This window comes from Sinocyclocheilus anshuiensis, unplaced genomic scaffold (genome assembly GCF_001515605.1).
Source record: "Sinocyclocheilus anshuiensis isolate Anshui unplaced genomic scaffold, SAMN03320099.WGS_v1.1 scaffold1094, whole genome shotgun sequence".
NCBI lineage: Eukaryota > Metazoa > Chordata > Actinopteri > Cypriniformes > Cyprinidae > Sinocyclocheilus > Sinocyclocheilus anshuiensis.
Genome location: NW_015536578.1, coordinates 151,588 through 179,580, shown reverse-complemented (window position 1 = coordinate 179,580; position 27,993 = coordinate 151,588). Strand labels below are relative to the sequence as shown.

At 37.5% G+C, this 27,993-nt stretch overlaps 2 protein-coding genes across 4 annotated transcripts in view; both read right to left on the bottom strand.

Moving 5' to 3' along the window:
* Positions 1–5,048, bottom strand: part of u2af1 (U2 small nuclear RNA auxiliary factor 1) — a 5,425-nt gene extending 377 nt beyond the window's left edge. Inside the window, exons 1-8 of one of the 3 annotated variants that reach the window (XM_016505244.1) lie at positions 4,908–5,048; positions 4,300–4,387; positions 4,139–4,202; positions 3,980–4,029; positions 2,441–2,539; positions 1,907–2,040; positions 1,549–1,641; positions 1–65 (exon numbers count right to left, since the gene is read on the bottom strand). In XM_016505244.1, coding sequence (XP_016360730.1) covers positions 1–65; positions 1,549–1,641; positions 1,907–2,040; positions 2,441–2,539; positions 3,980–4,029; positions 4,139–4,202; positions 4,300–4,387; positions 4,908–4,951 — 637 coding nt within the window. In that variant the 5' untranslated portion in view covers positions 4,952–5,048. The remainder of the gene's footprint in view (positions 66–1,548; positions 1,642–1,906; positions 2,041–2,440; positions 2,540–3,979; positions 4,030–4,138; positions 4,203–4,299; positions 4,388–4,907) is intronic. The other 2 variants (XM_016505253.1, XM_016505260.1) reach the window with 2 other exon arrangements.
* A 2,866-nt stretch (positions 5,049–7,914) lies between these two features.
* On the bottom strand, positions 7,915–20,641 carry LOC107702845 (nectin-3-like protein). Its single transcript, XM_016505272.1, has 5 exons — positions 20,448–20,641; positions 10,177–10,488; positions 8,789–8,897; positions 8,118–8,266; positions 7,915–8,024 (listed from the first exon to the last, which is right to left on the bottom strand). The coding sequence occupies exons 1-5, from the start codon at positions 20,509–20,511 to the stop codon at positions 7,990–7,992; spliced, it is 669 nt and encodes a 222-aa protein (XP_016360758.1). The 5' UTR covers positions 20,512–20,641; the 3' UTR covers positions 7,915–7,989.
* Positions 20,642–27,993: the final 7,352 nt, after the last annotated feature.

Here is a 27,993-nt window from a genome sequence, read left to right as displayed (position 1 = left end):
CTCCTCCTCTATTGCGTTCCCTTGAGCGAGAACGACGTTCACGGGAACGTGAACGGGAGCGATGCCTGTGTAGAACAAAGAACAAGCTTACTAACCTGTCCAAAACCAGTCCATTTATACAGTATCTTTCAAACGTTTGGAATGAGTAAACTTACTTTAAAAAAAATAAAAAATAATAATACTCTATTCAGCAAGAATGCATTAAATTGATCAAAAATGACAGTAAAGACATTTATAATGTTTCAAATAAATGCAGTTCTTTTGAACTTTCTATTCATCAAAGAATCCTGAACAAACATGCATCACAGTTTCCACAAAATATTAACTGTTTTGAAAAATGATAATAATAGCAGGGCTCAACGCTAAGGATTTTTTTTTTTTTTTTACTTGCCACAAAAAAGAAAAAAGTTTATTTTATTTTTTTTTTACCCATGTTATCTTGCATTCTAATAAATGGGCATATATGATAACAAAATTTCAGTTAAAACAGTTAATTCTTACAATTATCAATTCCAATTCCACAGCAACTACTAGCCTAAACAAATATAAAGTTCAAACATTATTAAAGACAAGTGAACAGATGGTAAATAAGAACAAATGAACAAATTACAAGCAATAGCACATAAACAAATAGAACAAACCACTATGCTTTAGGTTTGTATGTGTTCAGGTACAGTGTGTTTCTTTTTTATTATTATTTACATTAAGGACACCGACAGCAGCTGCTGTCACTTTGAGACAATGCATGGAATGCAAACACATCCGACTTCTTTCTCAGATGTTAAAGTTCACTTACGACATAACTGACCGTTTTTGAGGATACTCGCCGAGATCGGTATTTTGACATACTTTTGTATGTATTTGTCCATTAAAGCTCAAGACGACGCGGAAACACAATACGAGACTTGGGCGATAACTGAGACGGGGCTGCCTGTGTGTGCGCTGTGCACACAGAACACACTGAATGGAGCTGCTATTCACATCTTCTTGCACTTGAATGATTTAAAATCTCTTGAAATATTAAAATTGGCAAGGTGTATTTTTCTGTTAATGCGCAGCTCTCTATGTGCGCGCTGTGCATATACAACACAGCACAGCACGCGAGTACTGAATATAGTTGTCTGTAGCGTCTTTGTGCCCTTGAATGCTTTAAAATCACTTGAATCTTTTAATTGGCGAGGCTTAAAACACGTGTAAATGATAAACATTCATGACAAATCTGTCAACTATTACACATCTTTCACCCTGGCCATCAGGCAGTCCTTACTGTCGAGCCCTGAATAGGAAATGTTTCTAGAGCAGCAAATCACCATATTAGAATGATTTCTGAAGTATCATGTAATGCTGAAGACTGGAGTAATGATGCTAAAAATGTAGCTTTGCATCACAAGAATACATTACATTTTAAAATAGATTCAAATAGAAAAAAGTTATTTTAAATTGTAATATTATTTCACAATATTTAGTGTAGTTTTTATTTGCAAGCAGATCTACACAAGTTTTCTGTAACAATCTTTATGCTTTTGATGAGTTTTAAATAAGACAGACCTCTTCCTCCTGCGACCATACAGATCTCTTCGGAGTTCCCTTGAGATTGGCTTCAGGTGCATGAAGTTGCAGAAGCCTCCTCGAGTGCACTCTCTGCGGGAACACACAAGTACTGCAGTCAGTCACAGTGAAGCCAGTGGAACACAGTTTAAGAAAACAACACTATTTCAGTACACACCTTCACCTGAATCAACAAATCATGTGCAATGGGACAGTTGCTCAGGCTTAGGCACCAGGTATCAGTAAACATCAATTTGAAGAGGGAAGAGAGGTAAACATACATCTGTGGGAATGCTGCATTAGAGTGTGTGGGAAGGGAAGATGTGCAGCACTCTCTGATGCTTATTCAGTCACTTACCCCATTTCATACTGTCGACAACAGGCCTCTCTGAAATCGGTGACAGGTGAGAGCTCAGCATGGATGGGCTGGCCATTAAACCAGCGGTTATTCAAGTTAATCACCGCCTTCTCTGCATCTTCTTCACGGCGGAACTACACACACAAAAAGCAAAGTTTTAGTTGTTTCTCTGCTGCACTAAGGGGTGTTTTTAAGCACAAAGATGCATTTAACCATGATAAAACAGCCTCAAGCTGATTACTGCTTTTATACAATGATGGCAAAACCAAAAAGATTACAAAAACAAATTTCCACAAATTACTTTTAATAATAATAATATCATATGGGTATGAGTTGCCAAAAAATAAAGTACCAAGTAACACTAGCTATAACAAAATAGCACACACAACTGTTAAAATGTACAGATACATTTAACTGTTGAATCACAAATTCTAAGTTTGGACTATTACAAATTCAACAAATGTCAAAGTTTTAAATAGTAAATTAAATTAACAAATTATTATTACAACGTAAATACACTGCAAATTCTCTCACCTTCACATAGACATTTCCCACCAAGTGATCTCCTAAATTATCACACACATTCATCTCCTCAACCTCTCCATATTTCTCCTCCATTTCAGCGAAGACCTCCTGTAAACAATGAATTTAAAGCCATATTGGAGCATAAAATCTGCAATTTGTGATTTTTAGCCTAAAAATACAACTGATGCAACAAACAGGGCCAAACTGTATCGCCTATATCGGTCCCATCATTCTGAAAGAATAGCTGCCATAAGACATGCACCACCATTCAAAAGTTTGGAGTTGGAAAGATATTTCAATGTTTTTGAAAGAAGTCTCTTAGGCTCACTAAGGATGCATTTATTTGTTCAAAAATACAGTAAATATTGTGAATTATTACTATTTAAATTTTAATCTATTTTAAAATGTAATATATTCCTGTGATTCAAAGCTGAATTTTCAGCATCATTACTCCAGTCTTCAGCATCTACTCCAATCATCTTCACATGATCATTCAGGAATCATTCTAATATGCTGATTTGCTGCATAAGAAACATTATTTTCATCATTTTAGAAAACAGCTTCATATTTTTGTAGAAACCATGATACATTTTTACAGGAATTTTTGATGAACAGAAACTTAAAAAAAAAATAACAGCATTTATTTTAAATATAAATATTTTGTAGCAATTAAAGAGGATTTCAATTTCCTAAAAAACAAAAAAACTGAGCCCAAACTTTTGAATGGTAGGCCCGAGGTTATATCCACAGCAGCCATTTTTCTTGAAAGAAACTTTACTCTTTACAACAGCAATATGTAGCCTATGAAATAATGTAGAAAAGAGCACTAGAAAATGATGATTCATAATAGAAATGTCCGTGGTTTGAACTTTGAACTCAAGCTTGGAAAAGACTATTTTGAAATTCCCTAATACTCCCATTGTTTCTCTGATTGTGTTTAACGGCTTGAATCATAGTTATATTAAAGGGGTCATATGATGTTGCTAAAAAGAACCAGGCTTGCGGCAACAACATGTGACGACCCCGGGCTGGACTCCGCTTCGTCCACGGTGAAAGCCGATTCGGCGATTCACAGCGCAAAGTTGATGTATTTCCTCAGCGACCAGCACGGATCAGTTCCAGGCATGACGAAGCAGATATCGTCCTCTTTTGGAAGACCAAACAAAGTAGTTTCGCTTTCACAACGAATCACACAGCGCCTTCATGACATGGCGGCAGCAACAATACTACAGCGAGAATAAAAGTTAACACCTTCTTTCTTCGTGTGAACATTTGGGCGGCGTTATGCTAATCTTTCCACATAGCGATGTAGATATGTGGGGGCGTGTTAGAACGAGCCGTTTTAGGTAGGCGTGGTTGACTCTTTAACTTTTATAAAGAATATCTCTTTGGATTTGAGACTTTAGCCTTTGCAACTTTACAGATCTTCTTTATGCACAGATTGTAACACTCCAATGAGAAAGGAAAAATTTAAATTGCATCATATGACCCCTTTAAGGTTATTTTGGACACGGCCTGTCTTCCTCACCATTTCCCCAGTCCACCTACCTCAAAGAACTCATCATAGTGTTCCTGCATCTCCACATCACTGACAGAGTCTGGTAAAAGAGAGAAGACGCAGGCAGTCAGTTATGAGGCAGTAACTCCTGGACATTGTTTATTTCTGTGAACATGTGACTTAAAGCTGTACATATGAGCGAGACTTACTTATGCCATCCGCAGACTGAGCTGTGTTTTGTGGGTTCCGGTAAATGTTCAACAGAGCAATAGTCTGAAACACAAATCAAATGCGAATTACAATACAAATCTAACAGAAGAATCGTGCAGAACTACATCAGAGGATCACTGGTGTAAAAGCTGGCGCCTACCTGACTGAACGTAGGCTTGTTATGGAGTCTCGAGCATCGGTCTCCATGGCGACATGCTCCAATTTTAAAGTAAAAAGAGCAGTTAACCCTGTTGAAGACAAGAGAGGTTCAAAATACAAACACTTGCTCTGACTGTTCACACACACACATGCTAGTTTGTTTGGATTTCTGTTCACACGACTATACCTTTCCACCATATTATAATGCAAAAAACACGAGAAGTCAAACGCAGATTACTAAAACTACAATGAAACAGGGACGATGAGCTTTTGCATTGAACCTTATAAAAGCGATCGAGCAACACAATGAATGAAACGCAATGGAGCCACGACGAGGCTGAGTCAAAAGATACAAAAAAAAAAGATTATAATATAATGATTATTCAGCATATGAAAGCTCCGCACTGTGATGCAAGTATTTATTAGTATTATTGTTGTTTTACTAACCGCGAGAATGGCAAACAGGTCAGATGATGACCAGACGTGACATGAGAGAGAAAATACTAATAATCTTATATTCTACCCATTATCACCGGTTTGTAACAATGCATACGATTGCTGAGAATGAAGAAATGCAAGCAATATTTCATAAATACTTCAATTACTTACTTGTCTTTTTCTGTACCGAAAATCGACGCCAAGTATTCGGCCATTTTGAAAAAAAGAAAGACGGTGGGAGGCTTTTCTTCTAGTGGAGAATCAAGAGCAGAGACGCTGAACACGAAGGAGCGAGTGCTGTCCCCTAGTGTGCTGACGCGCAAACAGCAGGGCTAATACAAAGGACGGAAACACGTCAGCTGAAATGGGCAAACGTGTCGTCTTTGTGGATATGGACAATAGTGTTATTCAAGAATGTTCGGAATATAATTATTATATATATTTTCTATATATAATATATATTCTATATATATTTTCTATAACTATATATTTTCAAGGTAGTGGATTTGGATGGATAATAAAGGCTAAATCAGAGGAATATAGAAATATATGCACCAACATTGAGTGCAAGTATTGGGAAAAAATGATCGGATCACTTATCAGTATACGCGGCAGAGATGATGGCGATTATTGTAGGTTTACAGTGGGTAGAGGAAGTAAAACCTGATAGAGTGATATGTTGTTGACTCTAGCAGCTCTTTATAGTAGCCTATCCAAAATATGAAATCTAACAGAGAATATGTAATACTAGAAATACATCAACGTTTGTTCAGATTGAGGAGATTTCTGATCGATGTGAGATTCTGCTGGGTACATGCTCATGTAAATATAAAAGGCAATGAGAAAGCAGACAAAATAGCAAAAAAAATAAAAAAATAAATTAATAATAATAATAATAATAAAATTAAACCAGGAAGAGTGATATTATAAATGTTCCCTTTGGTAAACGAGACGTTAAGGCAATGAATCGTGATCAAAAAATAAATGATAAAGGCAGGTCAGGTGGGGCATGGATAATAGTGGAAGAATTTGCATTTATTTTACATGATGATATATGTGTTTTATTTTATTATTTGCTACAAATAATACATAATAGAAATTATATACAATGTAAATAAAACATTATATATATATATATATATATATATATATATATATACACACACACATATATATGTTAGGTAAATGTCAATCAGATGAATGTAAGGCATGTAAAATCACAGAAAACACAGAACATATGCTGTTATACTGTATAAAATATAAGGAGGAGAGGAATAGTCTAACTCTAAGGCAAAAGATTAATCAGACTGGAAGAAAATGGATTATGGGACCTCGTTATTGGGAACAAGAGTAGAAGAGGTAAAGGATGCACAGAAAGGGGTTGTGGAATATCTAAAATATATAGGGATATATTATAGGATTTAGTTTATTGTATTTATTTATTATGGGTATGGATGCGTGTATATGTATATATATAGCCTATGTATGTTGTATGAGTGTATATGTATATATTTTTTTAAGATTACGTAAAGCTATACAGTAGGTGGCGGTATGCACCTGACAAGTTATGATTGCAATCCGCCTTTAAACTAAAAGAAGTAGCTGAAATGGGCGCGAATTCATTGAGGAAATAACCGACTTAGTTTCTAATAAAGTTTGTTTGTGGCTAGAAAATGGAAATATCACACAAACCAGGGATTGAAACCGTATTACTCATGTCCCAAAGTTTGTGAATGTGGAATACAGTCTGTCAGCTTGTGTGTCACCTAGCTATTTTATACCTCATTGAAATGGGCCATACCAAACTATATTTTGACACAATACACATGTTTTTGTTACAATTTTAATAAATGGGTATTTTCAAATTCACATCCATGTGCAAATGCTGGCCAGTAACACTTTTATTACAAAAGCAAATATGAGCAAAATTAAAATTTACACCAACAGGTGTAAACAATCCTGTATTTTACAGAAATACTGCGATTAAATAATAATAAAATATAGTATGTTTTCTATTCTGCCATTATCTCTCTGTTAAAAAGGAATAGTTCACCCAAAAATGAAAATTTTCTTGAAAATGTACTCTCCCTCAGGTCATCCAAGATGTAGCTAGATTTAGTTTGTTTGTTCATCAGAATAAATCCGGAAAAATTTAGCATTGCATCACTTGCTCACCAATCCTCTGCAGTGAATGGGTGCCGTCAGAATGAGAGTCCAAACAACTGATAAAAACATCACAATAATTCAGAAGTAATCGACACAACTCCAGTCCATCAGTGAACATTGTTTGCAATAAACAACTCACAATTAAGACATTTTTCATGTCAACCCGTTGCTTCCGGCTAAAATAGGCCTATGAGTCTTCTTTCCATAATATTGCTTTCTTCAGAGAAAAAGTTGTCTCATCTCAGGACAGAAATATGCACAAATCAAGCCGTTTACACGTGTTTGCAGTCTTAAACGGTTCTAAACGAATAAATATGTCAGTGGATTTTAATGTGAGAGGAGAATGTCAGAGGTGTTTTGGGACAAATACTAAACAAAAGTACTGAAAAAGTGTTACAGAAATCATGTATTGTATTTTTATTTTTTATTTTAATAGCAATATTTTTTAAAGAAATCAATACCAAATAAAAGAATGTGAATAGATTGTCAGTACCCGAGTGTCGATGTGCCCATCTTTACCTCAGTGAAACAGGAAATCATGGCTTACCACATGTTCCCAATCCCTCATGTGAACTTAAAAACACACAATATAAACGAGAACATACATAAGTTATTGTACTCTTTGCTCATTAGGCAAAAACAAAGCAATTACGTTTTATGTTTTAACGAGCATAAAAGTTCTGCTTGAGGAGCATACCCAACGTGATCTCATGATAATTCGTATGTATTTTACGTAAGTTTAGGTTTGGGGTAGGTTAAGGGGTCTAAAAATCTAAATCGCTTATTGATAAAATGAAAAAAAAAATGCATTGATACGAATATCTTCATGATATAAAAGATACGTAAATATTTTTACGTTTTTTTAGCTAAAAATACGTAGCGATTTGTACGTTTTAAACGTTGAAATACGTCTAAATTGTACGTTTTAACATTAATAAAAACGTACAAAAGTGTACGTTTTGTGCTTGTAAATGTTACGTATTAATACCTACGTATAAACATGAGACCAGGCTGTTTATTCCTGAATTTCCTTAAAGGGACTTTGATGACACTGAGAAAATATGAAATTGCATGTAGTATAAAGGACTCAGAGCTCAGAATGATAGTCTTCTGTCTTTTCTCCTAGAAAAGAGATAACACATGATAAACACTGTTGTCTAAACAAACTGCTGTATCTTCATTCATCAAAACATGCAAAAAGCTTTCACTTGTCACCTTTTTGCCAGTAGAGAGAGCCGATTCCTGTACCATACTCGTTTGAAGCCTCACAGATATACAGGCCACTGAGGTCAGAGGTCAGTTTCAAGAAGTAGAGTTTATTACCTTCTGCTTTAATGGCATCATTAGGGATAGTCTGGTGTGTGCTACTCCATGAACAAGAGCAAGGAATATAAAGTCAGACTGGCAAAAGAATGAGTATAGGGCCTAAATTTGAAAACAAAACCTAGTATGTTTTGCAAACTTTTTCAGGTTGTTCTGTACATAAACGTTGATGTCACAACAGTAATTTATTTACTTTGCAGATGAGTTCTTCACAAGCTGACTTACATAACGCACATATTCTGTACGTCGGTTTGTGAAGAACGCATCTGCAAACCAAAGAAATGCAAATGAACCTCAATGCATTGCTCTTAATGTTGATAGGTCACTCTCAGCTCTGTTTTGAGGAAGCAAATTATGCCTGTTCCTGAGATGTGCTGCTTTCACTACCTACTAACTAATCCACTAATATCCTATTGTTCCTATTGTTTGTGTCTGTATTGCTTTATGTATTGCCATGCATTGCATGTTAGGGATGCGCAAGGATCTGCAGTTGTTACATCTTAAAGAACCTGCAAATTATTTATGAAATATAATGAAATATCCTTTATTCATTTTTTTCATACCTGTGCCAGCTGAAGTGTGTAGCTGAAGGATTGGCATCTGCCTGACACTGATACACCTCAGCATTAGAGAGATTCTTGAAAGGTGTCACAAAGACAAGCTGAGGTGGATCTTTAAAACACACAAACACAAACATATGACTGCAAATATATCACTTATATGCTAATATCAATCCATCTAAACAAATTCAGATGGCTTACCAAGTATCCACTAACTGCGAAAAGTGACGTTTGCCTCAATACATTTGTGTAATCAATTCAATAATCAAATAAATCAAATACAAATCAAATACATGTGCCAATTCCTGGTTAAACAGATAAATCAATACTTGTTATATTTAAAGTTAATATATTTAAGTGCACTAAACTGCAACTTCATTCATACAAATGCATTATTGCAAACATATTTAAATACATGACCTACAAGTCTAAATAGAAATTACATATATTTAATATATGTAATATATATAATATGACATATATATATATATATATATTTTACGTATATATATATATATATATGTGTGTGTGTGTGTGATATACAGGTGCATCTCAATAAATTAGAATGTCATGGAAAAGTTCATTTATTTCAGTAATTCAACTCAAATTGTGAAACTCGTGTATTCAATAAATTCAATGCACACAGACTGAAGTAGTTTAAGTCTTTGGTTCTTTTAACTACTTCAGTCTGTGTGCATTGAATTTATTTAATACACGAGTTTCACAATTTGAGTTGAATTACTGAAATAAATGAACTTTTCCACGACATTCTAATTCATTGAGATGCACCTGTATATATAATATGACATATATATATATAATATATTTTATGTATATATATATATATATATATATATATATATTATGTAGATGCTTGTAAGCAATTCACTTTAACCCTATTTTAAAGACAATAGAATTAAGAAATTATGTGTACAGTGAGTATACATTTTATTTAATTGTAAATAACATCCAGTTAAGTGTCTGCAAATATTTCATTCAGTTCACACTTAAGTGTATTCTTTTCAATTGTATTATTTTTGTAATAAGAACTCTTTTTAAAAGTATGCTAAAGTGTACTTATTTTACACAAGGAAATACTAAATGAATAACTGACAATCTTTTGTCACATTAAAAACTACTAATAGCATTTTTGCTTAAATTTAGTAGACATGCTTATCCAAAGTGCCTCTGTTTGTGGTTTTGTCATTTTTATGGCACTTCCCTTTTAATTACCAATTACTGTCAACAAGCTGAGGCAGGAAGTGGCCTTTAAATGACAGAGAACCTGCTGAAACCTGTTTTATGACCATTGCAGTAACAAGCACACATGACAACTCGCTAAGGGTGTGAAATATTTGGGTTTCCTTATAAAGGGTCATAAAGCCACTTACAGTGCACAATGATCTTGTGATCAACTTCCAGTTCCTCTTTCATCGCAACATGTCTGATCACACACTGGACATGTTGTTGATTCATCTGTGCAGTTGGAGTGGCAATCAGACTGCTTGCGACTGTGAACGTCCCATCCAAATGTTTCACAGTGTTGGTTGATACCTTCACAGAATCAGATAAAGCACCCAAATTCCATGACACCTCGGCAGCAGGCTTCGTTCTAGAAGTTATACAGGTTGCCAAGGTAACCTCAAGACTTCCAGCGACAGGGACGACATCCACAGTCATGCTCACATTCACAGGGCTTGTGGCTGGTGACCATAAATCATCACAACGTTAGGAGCATTTTGTGAAAAGTGAAAAAAAGATTAAAATATTAATAATTAAAAACAAAACACATTTAAAGCATTAAACATTTATATTTAGGCGGGTCTTATATTAAACTTTAATCGTTTTAAAGAAGTGATACCCAAAAGCAAACAAAAGAGTTTATGTGGAATATTTCTTGAACGTTTTGTCTTGAACTAATTGTTGAGAGAGGGGCACTTTTGGTAAATGTTGGAAAAAGGGCAGGGGCTTGAGCCCCCAAATCACCCCTCTCTGCACATGCCTTTCAAAACTAGCGGTGGTCGAACTAAATATGAGTGTGCGACTTTTTTTTGGACAGGCAGTGTAAAGTGAACTCCAGCACATCCCAAAGACTTTCAATGGGATTTAAGACCAGGACTCTGTGGTGGCCAATCTCTCACAAACTGAGCCTGATGAATCTTGGCATTGTCATCCTGGAGTATGAAAACAGGTACGTCTTCTGACATGGTTGTTTGAGAAATGAAAAGCTATGCACTGCATCAGTTAGGGTTAAAAGAATTGCCTCCCAACATACTTCATGCCAGAAACATGTTAAGCACTGCAGTTCTTTGCTTACTTAAATCTAGATGACAATTTTTTTTTTGGCCAGGCAGTGTATGTGTTCTACTACAAAAAAACATCGTCCCAGCCAAAATGAAAAAGCTGCACGGGCATCATTGCGGTCATTTAAATCTGGAAATTTACTACCATGCCAGCCTTTCTATAGCTGGCAAGAACTGGGCCTGGCTATCTGTGTATGTTAGGGTATGTTTCTAAACTGTTTAACACAGGAGACACTTGCTGCATCCCATTTTGCCTACTTATACTATGCCTTCAAAAGTACAGTATGTACTCTTATTGTGAAGAAAAAGTACATACTTTTGAGTGTGTAACAGAAGAGTAGGCACGTTTTGTGACAAACTACGTTGTCTTTAATGGGCCATGCTGTCACCTATTTACTTCCCTGGACTGCCTTGTCAATCATCACATCACAGTTAACGTCCTCATATACATACTCCACATTTCAAGTCATTTAAATTACACTAAAATTCTACCTGCCATATGGAAGAGGAAAAAAGTTGCACTTGATCTGCCAGTCGTGGGTTTTTCATACAAAGATTCACTTTATGTTTTTACATTTTAAAGTTAACGGCCAAACATGGCCAAAATAAATATTTTTCATCAGGTTAGATTGATTATTAATCACTCAAACCCCTTCACCTGTCTACTTAACCACTGGCCTTGTATATCCAACATGTTTGTAGTTTTTAAAAAGGTTTTATTTGTGTTTGTGGTTCTGAACAGATTCCTCCTTCAAAGCACAATGGGTTGTGTTGGGCAATAGTGTGCATGGATCTGCACTTAGAATTTCCATGGAAATATTAGACCATCCAGGCCATCTATCCTTTGGGATACTCATTTCAACATACTGTTTAGGACTGTTACTATTGGAATGCAGGAGGCTACTGACAATGATGAACCACTTACCAGGGTTTCCGCGGGTCTTAAAAAGTCTTAAATTTAGTTGTATCAAATTTAAGGCCTTAAAAAGTCTTAAATTGTACAAGAAAGTCTTAATTATGATTTCAAGAGGTCTTAAATTTGGGGACGGAAAGACCAGAATTGCGATATGGCTGAATGTGACGATTAAACTTCAAAAGGCTATGATTTCATGAAATAAACATGAGCGCTGCAAGTTCAAAGTCCGGTGCTGCACTGCTTTGTGTACAGCAGTTACCGGGGAAACAGTTATATTTCTACCAAACGCTCCACCTGCTGTCAGAGAATGAATGAGCATTTTCAATAAAACTGTTGTTTTGTTCAGAGTTCAGACAAATGCAAAAATCTACCCATGTTTTTACGATGTGCGATTTGATACTATCGAGTATATCGCGAAAAGCAGACAAAACACCTACAGAGTGTATGCATACATTAGGTGATGAAGTCTAATAGGTTAGACTAGTGCACGTGCGCATTTATAGTGCATTCTTTCACTGCATGAATCAGTCTATTAAAATGCATTTAGAATTATATAATTCAAGATATGGGGCAGAAAATTTATATTTATATAATTTCATATACAGTAGGGGAAATATTTATTTGATCCCCTGCTGATTTTGTAAGTTTGCCCACTTACACAGAAATAAAGGGTCTATAATTTTTATAGTAGGTTTATTTTAACGTATAGAGACGAAATACCAACCAAAAAATCCAGAAAAAAATCCAGATTACAGGTGCATCTCAATAAATTAGAATGTCGTAGAAAAGTTCATTTATTTCAGTAATTCAACTCAAATTGTGAAACTCGTGTATTAAATAAATTCAATGCACCACATAACCAATCTGTGGGAGCCAGAATTCTTGCTGGTTGGTAGGGGATCAAATACTTATTTCACTCACTGAAATCAATTTCTAACCTTTATATAATGTGTTTTTTTCTGGATTTTTGGTTGAGATTCTGTCTATATCCGTTAAAATAAACCTACCATAAAAATTACAGACTCTTAATTTTGCGTTTTATACACCATATTGCCTATTTTTTGCTCTATTTCGCCAACAAAAATGGTTCCAAACAAAGCCACAGTGCTGTTTTGCGTCTCTGAGCAACATGACAGTGTTTCATTCCTGAATGAATCAATCAACCGTTTAAATAATTAGGTTCAATGCAATGACTCACTTAACAGTGACTTGCTGCCACCTACTGGCAGTTTTAATTTCACATTTAAGGTGCCTTTTCATTTTTAAAATAATTTCAAACATCAGTTTTTAATGTTTTATGTTTCAAATATCAAAACATTATTTATGCATTTGTAACTGCAGGTTAAAGTATTCCATGTCCCTCAGAGCTGCATTAAACAGTGTAATGCAGCTTCTGTGTTTCCTCTACATTGTAAAGATCAGTTTTGTTGATACTGATTTCATTTGCTTGGTAACAGCCCAAATGCAAGAATTTGACTCAAAAGATGGTGCACACTTTTAGAAAAAATGGCTTAAAGATAAAAATGTCCATACAACTTGTTGGAAATAATTAATTTCTATCACTGCTGTGAACTGACCACACAGAATATAAAGAATATAAAAAAATTCAGGAGTCAGCTGTCAGCACAATTAGAGATAAGATATCAGCACAATAATACACAGCAAAATATTGTCTAATTATAGTTATCGATAAAATCCCAGATAATTATCGAGATATCATTTTTTGGCAATATCGCACACCCCTAATTTATGTTTTTTAATTGATAAAATAATTTATTGATAGTAATTGGTTAAATTAATATAATAATTAATACTTTTGACTCATCTATTTTCTTACAAATGTTTTAAAGGCTGAAATGTCAAGTTTATCATTTTATAAAACTTTTTGTTTTTGTGAAAACTTGTATCTGAACTGTAAGTTATGCTTTTTACAGTAATTTTACAGTTTAATATGGTACTATAGACATTGCCCTACCCCGCTCATATGGTATTAATTTTATTTGTGCAGGTCTTAAAAAGGTCTTAAATTTGAGCTTAAAAATCCTGCAGAAACCCTGATTTACTTGTGGTTGTGATTGTGATTTGCTGTGTATACATGTGCTTAAATTATGCCCCATTATATAATTGTAAGTCTAAGCTTGCATGTAGTTTAGATTGGGTATTAATAGTATGACAACTTACTTCCCCTTTTCCCCAAATTATTATAAGACAAGCTTTTGTCTTATAATAATTTGAAAGAAAAAATTCAGTTAGAAGGCCAGGATCATTTGTACAAATTAGACACTGCTTTGCAGGCAAAGGTTTCTATGGAACAAAACAAGAATGTTTTAGAAAAATTTTGTGAACTACCAAGGTACCTATAAAAAACATCTAAATCTGATCAACTCTGTTTAAAGATTGATGACAAGAATTGCAAAAACCTGAGATTGATTTGGCAAAGAGACATTAGTGACATAGATAAAGACACTTATTGGATACACCTACAGTGGAAAGTACATAAAGGTAAATTTATCCAGTATAAGGTATTACATAGGTATTATTACACACCAGTTCGACTTTTTAGAATGGGTTGTCTGAATGATAATAAATGCTGGGAATGTAAAGAAGAAACTGGCACATACATTCATGCTCTTTGGCAATGTTCAAAGATTCAACCTTTTTGGAAAATTTTGTTAAAATATCTAGGAAGATGTTCGGGATTTGACATTTCACTTTCACCCAGGATTTGTCTTTTAGGAGATAAATCTGAGATTCCTCAGATTAAAGATAATGAGTTTTCCCTTTTTACTGTGGGTGTAGTCACAACAGTACGTCTGACACTGAGATTTTGGAAAGATACTCAATGTCCTACACTTAAAATGTGGATTGAATTTATGATTGAGAATGTATCGTATGAAAAAATGTTAGCTAAATATGTGGGAGAATATTATTCAGATTGTTGCTTCAAAGGATAACTGATACTAGATCCATGCTTGAATTGTGACTTGCCTACCCTGTGGTGCATTACAGTGTTATCTTTGTTTGTTCATTTATTGATTTATTTATTACTATTAATTAATTGATTGATTGATTGGTTTATTCATTCATTTATTTATTTGTACATAGTACAATTTTTTTTGTACTGGATTGGATTGTACTGGTATGTTATGTATAAAGAAAATAAGACGTTTTCTGGTCAGAAAATATGATTGAAACATTATACTTTCAGCGAATCCACGCAGTCACTGCTTCAGTCATCAGCCACCACTCACACCAGATCACACTCACCTGAATTCAATCACCACTCACACCAGATCACACTCATCTGTATTCTGATCACCTGCACCTGCCGTCTCCAATCAAGCCACTTTTAAGAACACGCTCCTCACAGTCACTCATTGTCCGGTCTACCGTTCACATCCATGAACTATACCAGACTCCTTGTATGCTACTTACCTGTGTATACTATTCCCTAGATCCTCTAATGATCCTCCGACGATCCTCCTACTCTGTGTTTCCTCGTTGCTGGCCAGCAATCTCTGACGATCATCGGGATGCAAAATAAACCATACCTGTTTATCCACTTACCTGTTTTCTCTGGCTTGATCTGTGACAGAAGACCGGACCTATAACATTCACCTCTATAGATCCCCGGCCTCCCACTCCCGCAGAGGTCCTCGAGGAACTGGTGAACACCCTTTGGGCCTCTCTCATGCCAGTCACTGCTCCTCAATCTGCCTCTGCCAGTCCCATGACCATGTCTGCTTCCTATGGGGGTGACACAGCTGGGTGTGGCGGCTTCCTAATGCAAGTAGCGCTCTTCATTGAGATGCAGCCACAGAAATTCACAACAGAACGTGCTAAGGTAGCCTTCCTTATTTCACTCCTCTCTGGTAGAGCGTCGGTGTGGGCTAAAGCTATATGGAACGCCAATAATACCATAATTAATTCCTATTAAGCTTTCTCTAACCATTTCAAGGAAGTGTTTGTCTTCGCTACAGGAATGCTCTCCGTGTCTGACCAACTCCTGCAGGCGTCAGGGCTCTTCTTCCACCAACGATTACACGCTGCAGTTTCGAACACTGGCGGTGACCAGCGGATGGAATGAGACAGCTCTTCTCAGCGCTTACAGGCAGGGATTGGATCCCTGTATCCGGGCTCAGATGGCTATTTCTGATGATTCAGTTCGATTGGAGAGCTTCATGCAAAGAACCGGTCGAATCTCTCAACGCTTAGCTGCCTGCTACACCACCAGTCTGTCGCACCCGCCCTGGGTTCCCCAGTACCAGAGCCAATGCAATTGGACTCCATACGGCTCACTCCCTCTGAGCGTGCACGCCGCCTTGCGGCCGGACTCTGTCTCTACTGCGCTGCAGCTGATCACTACATATCTCGCCACGATCTACGAGCCAGCGCAATGCCGAGCGACTGAGCAGAGAATCGCCCTGGAAGTAGAGCCCAAGCTGTCAGACCAGGTGCAAGAGCCGGCAACAATGCCCGCCACAAGGGAGAAAGCCACAAATGGTGTGAGGGTGGAGAGGAGCTCCGCCCCCTGCACCGCGGCTGAGGGTGAGCTGAGTATGGCGTGGCGAAAGTGCCAAAGCGAAGAGGAGAGGGCTCCAGTCCCCGAATCCAGTCCAGATTGCCCTCCAGTGCCCGCTTCAAGAAAGCACCCTCCAGTGAATGAATTTAAGCATGATGGGAAACGACTGACTGACGACACAGCTTAATGCTCATTCGTTCAAACAACTGTGATGCTGCGGTTCTCTTCTAAAATATTTTATTTTTATCTGATTTCATATGATTGTTTTATATCGTGTTTATTAGCAACACAGCATGTAAGTGAGAATAACGCGATATCTGCCTTTGATCTCATTGGTATCTGTTCCCTTCGAGAGGTCAGAACTGTCCGTCTTGACTGCTCTTATTTCACTCCTCCCCTCACTGCAGCCGCCTACTCTTGCCTACATTTCAGGCGAGGCCAACTGCATCTCAAACAAGCCTACTATTAAGATGCACGCTAGAGGCGGTTTGGCCCATCACAACACACTGGGCCAGCTAATTAATCAGACCCCATCGTGTATTTCTGAGGGAGATGTGTATGTGAAAAATAATGTGTTTTTTAACAAACGAAGCATTAAGACATGTTAGACTGCACCCCATAAACACAATCAAGCCTATTAAAAAAAAAAAAAAAAAAAGTGATGATTAAAATAGCCTTGACAGACTTTTTTACTGGAGTTCCACAACTATTGACGTTGTTCTCTCTCTCACCAGATTTGTGTATGTGTGATGTGAAAGTGTCAGGGATCTGGAAGGAGGACCCAATTGCAGTGTGAATAACAAGGGTTTATTGACAAAACAGATCAATACAAAAGGGTTGTGAGGTGCACAGGTGATACCACAACAGGAACACAGTAAACAGAGATAGCTAGGGAAGGCCACTGGAACAGCCTCAGACATCAACTGGCAGCATACTATAGCAGCAGAGGAGGCGGCAAGACCAGGCCGGTGGAGAGACCAGAGCAAGGCACCAGAGAGCTGAGCTCAGATACTTATTGACCATAAACTCTGAAGCACCCCAGACGCCAGGCAAGGGGACCAGTGGACAGGAACAGGTCAGGACAGGAACACCACAACAAGACAAAACATGGCTCCACACAGACCACATCCAAAAACAAGGAGCAAGACAAGAACATAGAATTACAAGAGACAAGACTAGGGCAAGACTAGAGCACAAGATCAAACAGACAGGGAGACAGGAACACATACTCAGCCACATCCACAGACAGCGACAAACACACTGAGGGAAAGAATGACCACAAACCAGCAAAGACAATAGGGCAAGGGGTACTATAAATAGGAAGGAAAACACACGAGGAACAGGTGAGAGCAATTACACTAACAAGGACTCAATGAGGGCTAACAAGAGGGTGTGGTAATGAGGAAACCAGGAGGGGCTAAAGAAGCACATGGCTGAGAAAAACAATCAACTAGGCCATGTGCTGACACAAGACAACATAGACACAAGAAACAAACACAAGACAACCAGAGTGTCAGGGCAAAACCCTGACAGAAAGAGGAAAGCAGGCATTTGGACCAAAGCACTGTGAGGCAAGGGATGGGGAGACTCAAAATGTTTCTAAACTTATAACACATTTTTGCCCCGTTTGCGTTTGTGTTGTTTTACTACTTACACAATTATTTAAAGTATTAAATATTAGTATTTACAATACACAGCGTGGTTTTTAATCATATTTTTAGGGGGAACAACCCTCAGATAGCCCCCCCCCCCCTTATATCAATTTATTTTAAGTACAATTAAATATTATTTAAAATAACCACATCAGTTTAGCAAATGATGAACCATTTCACACACTTTTTACATTAGGCTAATTTTGCAACAAGTAGGGTCTAACAACTCCTCAGATGTGAAAGTATAGGAATCACCCACATAGCAAATGTTTTCTGGCCCAGCTCCGGGCCACACAATCACTTTTCCCTCGGCCCCAAGTGCCGCAAAGAATGACGGCCCTGAAGTGGCCCAGAAGTGGATTAAAGACAAGGGCCACACATGGGCCATAACCGGCCCGAATCTCAGCCAGTTAATCACCCTTAACTGGCCCTGGACTGGGCCAAAACAGGTTTTATTATTGATACCAATTCTCAGCCTTAAGTAAACCAGAATCCCCAAATCTGAGCCACACCTGAGCCTTATATATCCCAGACCCAATACAGAATCTTAATATTTGATATTATTGCATTGTGTATTACTATAATCGCCATTATTCATTTTGTGAAATGCTTTGGTAATGTACACACAAACTATGCCAATAAAGTACATTAAACAGAATAGAAAATCAGCCTTAAACTCCACAAATCATGTAACTGTGCAATAAAAAACGTATTGCATTGAAAATGTTTTATTTTTATAAAGAACAAATCAACCGATAAAGAATATGTGTATAAACTACAGTCTATAAGAGAAACGTAACAGACAGACACGTGCAATCATAAGAATTTATTGCAGATGTGTCAAAGAACAGTACCACAGTAATCAATGACGATTGCAGTTGCAGTCCTCTCTGGCAGAATATAATAGTTTAGTGCGAGGAGCAGGGCATAATTTAAGTTGTTAAACGCTGAAAATACTATCCCAATCCACTCCGTAAAAGCGCGGGTTTCTCATTCAAAACACGTATCAGCGGAAACACTGCATGCCGCAATCTATGACGAAACCGGCGAGAGCCAATGAGCGTTTGATATCGCTGCCGTAAAACTTGTTGTACAACTTCTTAACGGCAAATATTTAAATTGTTACTATAGCTACAGAGGAAGGAGATACATATCGCAGATGAATGATTTGAATTTGGATCTGTTCCTCAAACAAAGCATCACATGGATACCGAGGATTTAAATAAAAAATAAAATATTTTTATGATAATTTTCTTTAATGCTTGTGCATGACAGCATACAAATAAAATGATGTGCCCCATGGTAAACCAAATAAATATTACATGATAATGGTTAAATGATCTCTCTCTCTCTCATGTAAGGATTCTAAGATTATTTGTATCGAAAATAATAATATAAAATTTAATAAAATTATAATTAAGTGCAGTTGACTGATTTACTGATTTGCTTAATTTTGAAATGATAATGTTTCATTCTGTTTTGACTTGCCATTTCAAAGATTAAATTTAAACAATACTACACTTCATTCAAATTTATGTGATAATTTAACCATTATCATGCAATATTTTATTTATCTTGTTTATCATGGGTCATATTGTCAGATCACAATTAAGCCTGATTTGGGCCACATGATCACTGGACTGATCTGGGCCACACTCCTCCCACCAACAATCGGCCCTCATGTTGTTTGCCGTGATCCACGCTGTGCCATCATTGCCACACATGGCCCAACTCTGGCTGAAAGGGTACATGCCATTGCCGACAGGAGGCCAGCAGTGCCAGCTTGAGTCCACACTTGGGCCAAGACCGTTTGCTATGTGTGCAGTCATCTCCGGTGATTATAACTGATACTGCCCCGCACCTGATAAGGCTACAAAAAAACAAGCCCTCTAAGAAGTGTTGTGTGCCTTACCCATAATCAAAAAGAAAGCTAAATGATATCAGAAGGAATTAAACGCATCAGCAAAGTCGTTGTAGGCTAAACTACACATTATTAGACTATTACGGACTGGTTGCATTAGATTAAATCAGAATATGGTATATTGATTTGATTTGATTTGATTTGAGAATGCAGTAGCCTTTTTTTGTTTACTTATCTATCCTAAATTATGAATCTGTCATCAGATTACTTTTCACTTTAGCTATAATAACCCATGCCGTATTATGAATAAAACTTTCTGCATTTCCACCAATGTTTACCAGTTATAAACCACGACATATGGCAAATTATTAAACGATCAGACATGTTCTAAAGAGGTTAGTCGCTTACCTTCTGTCCCACTGCTGAGAAGAAAATAAACAACAGTCGTCGTAATGAAGAGACGGGAAAACATATCTATTACAAGCACTGAGTAAAGACACCGTCACCTTAAAAAGTTCTTGTCACCTTCAGTAAGTGCCACTGAACGAGTCAGGGAGCGAATCCGTGACAGACGCAGTCTAAAAACAGCCGCGCTCAAAAGACGAGCCACTCGGATAAACAAACAACGCGTAGTGCTAAACCGAAACTTCCTTCACGTTTCGTCTCAATCAGAGCCGGGCAAACTAGTTAAGTAGCACTATTCTAAATTCAGCTTTATTAGGCTGCATGTCTTTCAGAAGTAACAAACCGACATTATTATTTTACAGAAGGCACAATTTAAAGAAAAACTAGGCTACCTGGGCTTTTGATTATTATTATAGCCTAGCCTACTCGAAGTCCTCCTCTGTTGTTGAGACCACAGTCTATTTATTCCCTCAGCGAGCAGTTTTTTTATGCTACAGGCGCGTTTCCATTACCCTGTAAATTGCGCAAATTGAAATTGCGAATTGAAGATAGAATGGAAACGCGTAAATTTCGCAAAAACGCCCATATATCGCAAAAAAAAGTGTTTACGCTCGAATGGCAATGCGAAAAAGGAATAATTCGCAAAACTGCAATGGAAACGGCTTTTTCGCATTTACAGGTCATATGGCGTTTGTAAAAAGTCATATGATCATTCTTCAATGTAGGCCTACTATAACCTCCAAGAAACACATCATACGTGGCCGCTCTCCAGTATAAGAGGCTCTCACTACCATTAATGCTTAGACAATTTACAGTGCACACGTCTGGGGTGCAGTGTGGCTCTGATACGGTCACTGAAGCTGATTGCGGCCACAGTGCGTGTGTTTATTCCAGAATCCAGCCGCGCCACTCACGTTTCTGAAGCGGCTCTCTGTGCTGCTTCTGTAAAGATACACGCATACGCCTCCTTTGAATAGACATAGCCAAAATCCGTCAAAATCTCACCAAAATCCGTTGCCATGACTTATTGCGGGAGGCAAAATGTTACGTTTTAGTCGCATAACATTGGTTAATGGAAACGCCGTCATTTCGCAATACTTTTTATTATCGACATTTATAAAATATCGCCAAAGTTTTGCGCAAATCTATTATGGAAACGCGCCTACTGTCTCATGCCCACATCTTCTAATTGGCTGGTGTGTGTGGTGGGCATTCTTGCGCATTATCTTGCAACCCATCGCATCATCCAGGTGGATGATGCACATTGGTGGTGGTTCAGGAGATTTCGGTTTAAAGAGCACTTTGAGTGTTGAGAAAAGTGATATATAAATGTAGTTGATTATTATTCTATTATTAATATTATTATTGTAATATCATTCTTGTCACACAGGGAGTGCACACATTATCTGCATTTATTTAATTAGTTACAGGGTTGGGAGGGAAGCTTAGTTTTTAAAATGTATTTCACTACAGATTACAAAGTACATGCTTTAAAAGTATTTTGTAACATATTTCGTTGGATTACTCAGGTTAGGCTAACTTAATCTAAATACCTTGGGTAATTATGTTTTAAATATAACACTAAAACCGCCAGTCGGTGGTAGCAAATCACTGTATTAATGAGTAATTTGATTCGTTCAAAAGGACTGATCCATTAAGGAATGAAGCAAGTGATTTTATGAATAACTGAATCATTTGCGCAGCCAATTGGTTCAAAACGCAGATTCATTTAGTAAACAAACAGCACTGTGTTGCTCGCAGACATCCAACTCTTCTGCTGGGGATTTATTTCAAAGGCAGTTGTTATTAATAATTTAATTAATAATAATAATTTATGCATTTAGCAGACGCTTTTATCCAAAGCGTACAGTACATGCAGGCTATACATTTTTTACCAGTATGTTGCATTAAGTGCAAATAGCAATAGATGCTACTTACACTAAGTGTAAAGTGTCTCGTCTTTGCGACAGATGCTATTTACACTAAGTGCAAACAGCCATAAACGTCTCAGGTTACTTATGTAACCATGGTTCCCTGAGTAGGGAACGAGACACTGCGTCCTCTAGGGGTCGCTATGGGGAACACCTCGTCGTTGTATGCTTCAGACACGGGTCACGACGAGGCGTTCCCCATAGCGACCCCTAGAGGACACAGTTCGAAGTTCCCATGAAAGGGAATTCTATTTACACTATGTAAAAATAAGCCGCTAAAATTGATCGATTAAAATTTATATATATTTAAATAGAATGGAAGATATAGATTGTACTGCATGTTAGCTTGCTTATTGTTCCCAAAAGCATAATTTATTTAAGTCCATATGTCTTACTAACTAGAAAATATGCTTCTAACCACAGGTCGAGAGCTGTAGTTCCTTCCACGTAAGTTTGCGACGCTGTTTGCGAATGTTTTCTTTTGAACTATGGTTTCGGGAAACATCGAATCGTTTAACTATGTTGGTAACAAGCGCAAGCCTTCACTGCTCTCAGCAACATTATCAATAATGTTGTCAGCAGTGTTGGGGAAAGTTACTTTCAAAAGTAATGCATTACAATAAGTAATGCGTTACTTTACTAGTTACTTGAAAAAAGTAATCTGATTACGTAACTCACGTTACTTGTAATGTGTTACCCCCAACACTGGTTGTCAGTATCTTGTCCAACAAGTATCTCCCTCTCAGCTGACATTAACATGAAAGCCTCAAGGTGCTCCTGATTAATGGAGGTCCTAAGTCTGTTCTTCACAAGCTTCAATGTGGAGAAGCTTCCTTCACAGGCTACTTGTGTAACAGACAATGTCAGCAAAAATGTGTAGCCCAGTCCAATGACATGATAGGCATTAGTGAGAAGGTTGTATTTAGACAGCAGGATATGGCAACATATTGCACAGTTTTTGCAAGTTGAACAAACTGTGCTCACAAACTCCAAGCCCTCATCTGCATCTGAAAGGTTGGCATCTTCTCCTGAGAGCTCCTTCACTGTCTTTACTATAGCTGTCCAACGTTGACATCTTCAGCCTTTCCCAGTGTGTTGCAAAGTTTGTGAGCTTTGCCTGCAATGTCTCCACTGTGGCACAATCATCAAAATTGATCAAAAATTTGTTAAGTTCCACTAGAGCTGATTGTGGGAGCCCTTTTTTGTATTTCAGCTAAATATTTAGGATCCATGCAGGCAAAATCTGAACACAGAGCTGCACTTGCTGTGTATCAGTGGTAGATACTATCTTGGACAGTGTCCATGATGACATTGTGGACTTTAACTCTGTATTCTTTCAAAGAATCTGAAAGTGGCTCACCCTTTGCCATCTCACCTGGCATGACTTTCTTTTTTCTTTGCCTTTTTTCTGGGAGGGCAGTTTGTACCTCAAAGTCATAATCATCCTGCTCCTGTAGATTGTTGTTTGCCCACTTTACAAATGTATCTGCTGCTTTTTTAACACCTTCAAAATCCCGGCTAAACTTTTCAAGTAGATATCAGTTCCCATAGCCATATGCTGAGCAGTCAGCAAGTCCATTCCACCTGTCTAAAGGTACTTTGACAGTGGTGTAGTTTCAGCAAATATTTGAAGGATAATCTGTGTTGTGAGTATGGTTTTATCTGAGTAATGCCTCCATGTAACCTCTGGCTTTCACTCTCACAGTCAGTTGCATTGTAATGTCTTTCTGCATCGTTGCCATGGTGGTAACAAGGTCAATGAAAAGTGCCCCCTCAGGATTTCCAAAATATCCAAAAACTTTGCGTAGTGCTTGGTCTTTGGACCACCACCATGTTTCTCCTATTGGAGCAATATGTCTGTGTCTCCTGTCCTGACTGACTTCCTCCCACACTTTCATGTGTGTGTAGGACTCGCATATGAATGTGTCAATGTCATTTAGCAGGGAGAAAAGTGATGCACTTGACACTACAATTCCAGTTGTGTCTGCCAACACAAGCTTAAGTATACTGTATGTGAATAACACCATACATGGACTTGTGCTCATGCCTCTTATGTGAGAAGTGTAGAAAATTCCTTGTACTGCCGTTGCATGTTTGCAGCCCCATCTGTTGAGTTGCCAATGCATTTGATGTCAATGCTAACTTTTTCCAAAACTTTCTTCTACAAAACAAGAAGATTTTCTTCAGAAGATGACTCACAGTCAATGACTGCAATTAGTTTATCATTGATGACACTGGTCACATATCTTAGCACAATGGCACATTGATTCTTAGCGGCCAAATCTTGTGTTTTATCCATTTGTACTGAATACATTCCAGCTTCCGTGGTGTTCGGGTCCTTTTTGCTCTGAGAAAATTGTATTTTTCCCGAAAATACTAATTAATGTTATCGCATTGGACTGAAATTTTGTGACTTTGTTCACAATGGATACTGCACTTTGTACTGCCACTTTTGTTCTGATCAACTGAGGAAAAAAGCATTACAATAAATTGCGCTATCAATGGTGATTAAATCTAACAATCGGTTAGCTCATATCACATCAAACTGTGCCAATTCGACCTTTCTGGATTTCAATCCGCCATTTATTTCAGCTGCTGTGAGAAAAGGCTATAAATGATCCATCACCTGCAGCATCCTCACGTGCTATATAGAATACTAGCCGGGACAACTTCTTTATGTTTACAGACATGACGTAATGACGCAGCGCCATGCTCGAATTGATTTTGGATAATTTTTAAACAAAAAAGTTACGGACTGCAGCTATAACTTCTTCAGCAATGCTTTGTTGGATCAAGAGACTGATAATACTAATGATTAGTATCATTGTTTACTGTTGTCTTGGACAGCAAAGTCAAAAAGGAACCTATTACTTTCCACTTTCATGCTTCTTTTTACTCTTTTCAATGCATTCACTGACATGTGCTTGCAGACAGGCATCATGTGCTCATTCCACCTTTGATAAATGAACTATCACTGGCTGAGGGTTTGGCAAGCGCCAGACAAATGAAACAGTATAAAGAGTGTGACTCTTCACAGTATGTCAACCATTTCCTATTTATTTTGTGCTTGCTGAAGAAGATGAAGGGCTTGTTTGGGGCTTTGCTGTGGATGGTAGTGAAAAAAGATATCTAAATCATTATGCTCGGGCTGTGCAAAATAATTAAATGGTTTCTCTTTACCAGTACCCTCACTTCCACCTTGGTGCAAAACAAACACCTTATTGTAATTAGATTGTATGTATGTATGTATTTACTTATTTATTAATCTTAAAATGACTTAGATACCCAAAATTTAGAAAAACAATCAATTTCATCCAAAATGTTAAAACAAATTATTTTTTTCTTATTTTCCTTCTAGCTGTCTCACTCCCTGGCTGAATTTGATGTGTGATCACTGCACCAGAGCTGGTGCTAGGTTGACTGTCTCCACCTTCATTTGAAATAGAGGAAAAAAGTTTTAAACCTCACAAACTGGCAGACATAATTTTCTAAAACGTCAAAATTAGAATAATAATGAATACATTATGAAATAATGTTTTTTTAGAAAAATCATAACAAAATGTTATTGCATTTTTATGACTCGTATTTGTTCATGTTTGCACTATAGCTCCCGTCTCCCTGCTCCTTTCCTACCTATATAAAAGAATGTGAATATCTGTCTAATAATCATGTCTTTTAGCATATAGTATTTTAAGTGATGATAGTAGGGGCGCTAACGCTAATATTTGCTAGCAGTTCAATACTTGCAAAGAAAAAACTACAGTATTTACAGATGAAACTGACCTGCAATTGAAGCCCTGAACAGATCAGACATTTTGCCACATTTCGAGTGCCTTTTTTTTTACGTGCCCTTCAGGGGCAGACTTAGTGATTTGGGGGCCCTAAGCAAATTTCAGGTATGGGGCCCCAACAATAGCCTAACTATGTGCTCTTTTGTGCCTAACCCTTATTTTGCTCACTATCTCACTCATAGTTTATAGTTTATTTACCCCTTCACAACCTAAGTAAATAATTAGTCAACCCGATGCTGTTCTAAAGCTATATTAGACTACGTTATTTTTTCGGATCACAAAAGATGACATAAAAAAAATGATTGCACTCGTCCATTTAATCAATTGTTGCCTTCAATCTTTTTACTAAAAATCAGTCTTGCTCGAGACTAAAAAAATGAATTGAAAGTGTACCGAGCCACAGAAGAGACACTGTTTCTCAAGCGCTTTCCGCGAGCGCAATTCGAGACGAAGTGAAACACGGACAAATGCGTTTCATTCATTCGTTCATAACCACTCATACCCCACTTCACTGCCACCCCCACCCCCCACTGCTCATTATATGAATAATCACGTCAACATTCCAAGGTTGTCCAGTTGCCAGATCTTTTATGAAACGCATCCTTCTCACACAATCGACACATCATACAAATTTCAACCCCTTTGTAATATGCATGTAAATTTAACAACAGCTGGACGGAAGAATTTAATCTTGTATCTCGGTAGCCATATCGACAATGCGCACGCCTTTTGCAAAGTCTGTAGTATTGATTTTAATATCAGACATTGTGGGAAAAATGACGTTACACAGCACATTAAATCACAACGGCACAATCGCACAGCGGAGGCACAGAAGGGCACACCAGCCATTTCGACCTTCATCCCTAAAGGGATCCCCCATGAGGTCTGTATCAGATTGAAGACCATAAAAAGTCTTAAATGGTAGAACGTCTTAAATTTGGGGACAGAAAGGCAAGAATTGAGATAGCTTACACTTCAAAAGCCTATGGTTTAATCGATTAAATATGAGCGCTGCAAGTTTCGAAGCTTTGTTTACTGCGGTTACCAGGGAAACGGCTATATTTCTGCCGTTCCAAAAGTGCCACCTGCTGGCAGAAAATGAATTAGCATTTTTCAATAAGCCCTTCAGTGTTGCCAAGTCCGCAGTTTTCCCCGTGGAATTGGACTACTCTAACACTGTTTCAGCGGGTTGTTTTTTATGTCTGCGGGTTTAAGCGACCACAAGTGATATTTAGCTCCTAAAATGCGAATTTTACCGGGGGAACCCCACCATAAAACGTGTATTTTACCCCCCTAACGCGATTTTTACTGGGGACCCCCCTCAAAACGTGATTGGGCTAGTTTTGGGCTAGGTTTGAGTATCAGTTGGGTGGGTTTTGTTGTGAAAACCTGGCAACCCTGAAGCCCTTCTAAATAAGCCCTACTAAATTGTTTTAATTAATATAATAATCCCAACACCCCAACCCCCCTCCCGGATTTTGGTACCCAAATGTTGACAGGTACAATGCAGGCTTTTCAGAGAGACTGAAAGTGAATGATGATGCAGTCTGACTAGAGCGGATCCAACAGTAATGTCACAACACAGAAGTCTGAGCAAACGTGCCTATTATAGCCTATTACTTCTAAATTATGATGTTTTTATGTAAAATCACACTAATATTATAAGTGAACCTCAGAGAACATTATAAAATAATTTTAAAAAATGCGTTCATGACCCCTTTAATATTCTGGGCTCACCTGCATGTCTTAATATCACTGTCTACATCAAACCAGCATTTTAAATGCTACTGTTCGTGTTCACAAGCTCCCAGGTATTTGATTTTGGTT

Excerpts from the sequence above, each read along its gene's own strand:
- LOC107702845 (XM_016505272.1), bottom strand. The coding sequence starts at position 20,511 with ATGTTTTCCCGTCTCTTCATTACGACGACTGTTGTTTATTTTCTTCTC. Across the intron at positions 8,267-8,788 it reads ACACACTTCAGCTGGCACAG|CACACACCAGACTATCCCTA; the intron begins GTATGAAAAAAA and ends TTCATGGAGTAG. Across the intron at positions 8,025-8,117 it reads CTCTCTCTACTGGCAAAAAG|GAGAAAAGACAGAAGACTAT; the intron begins GTGACAAGTGAA and ends TCTCTTTTCTAG.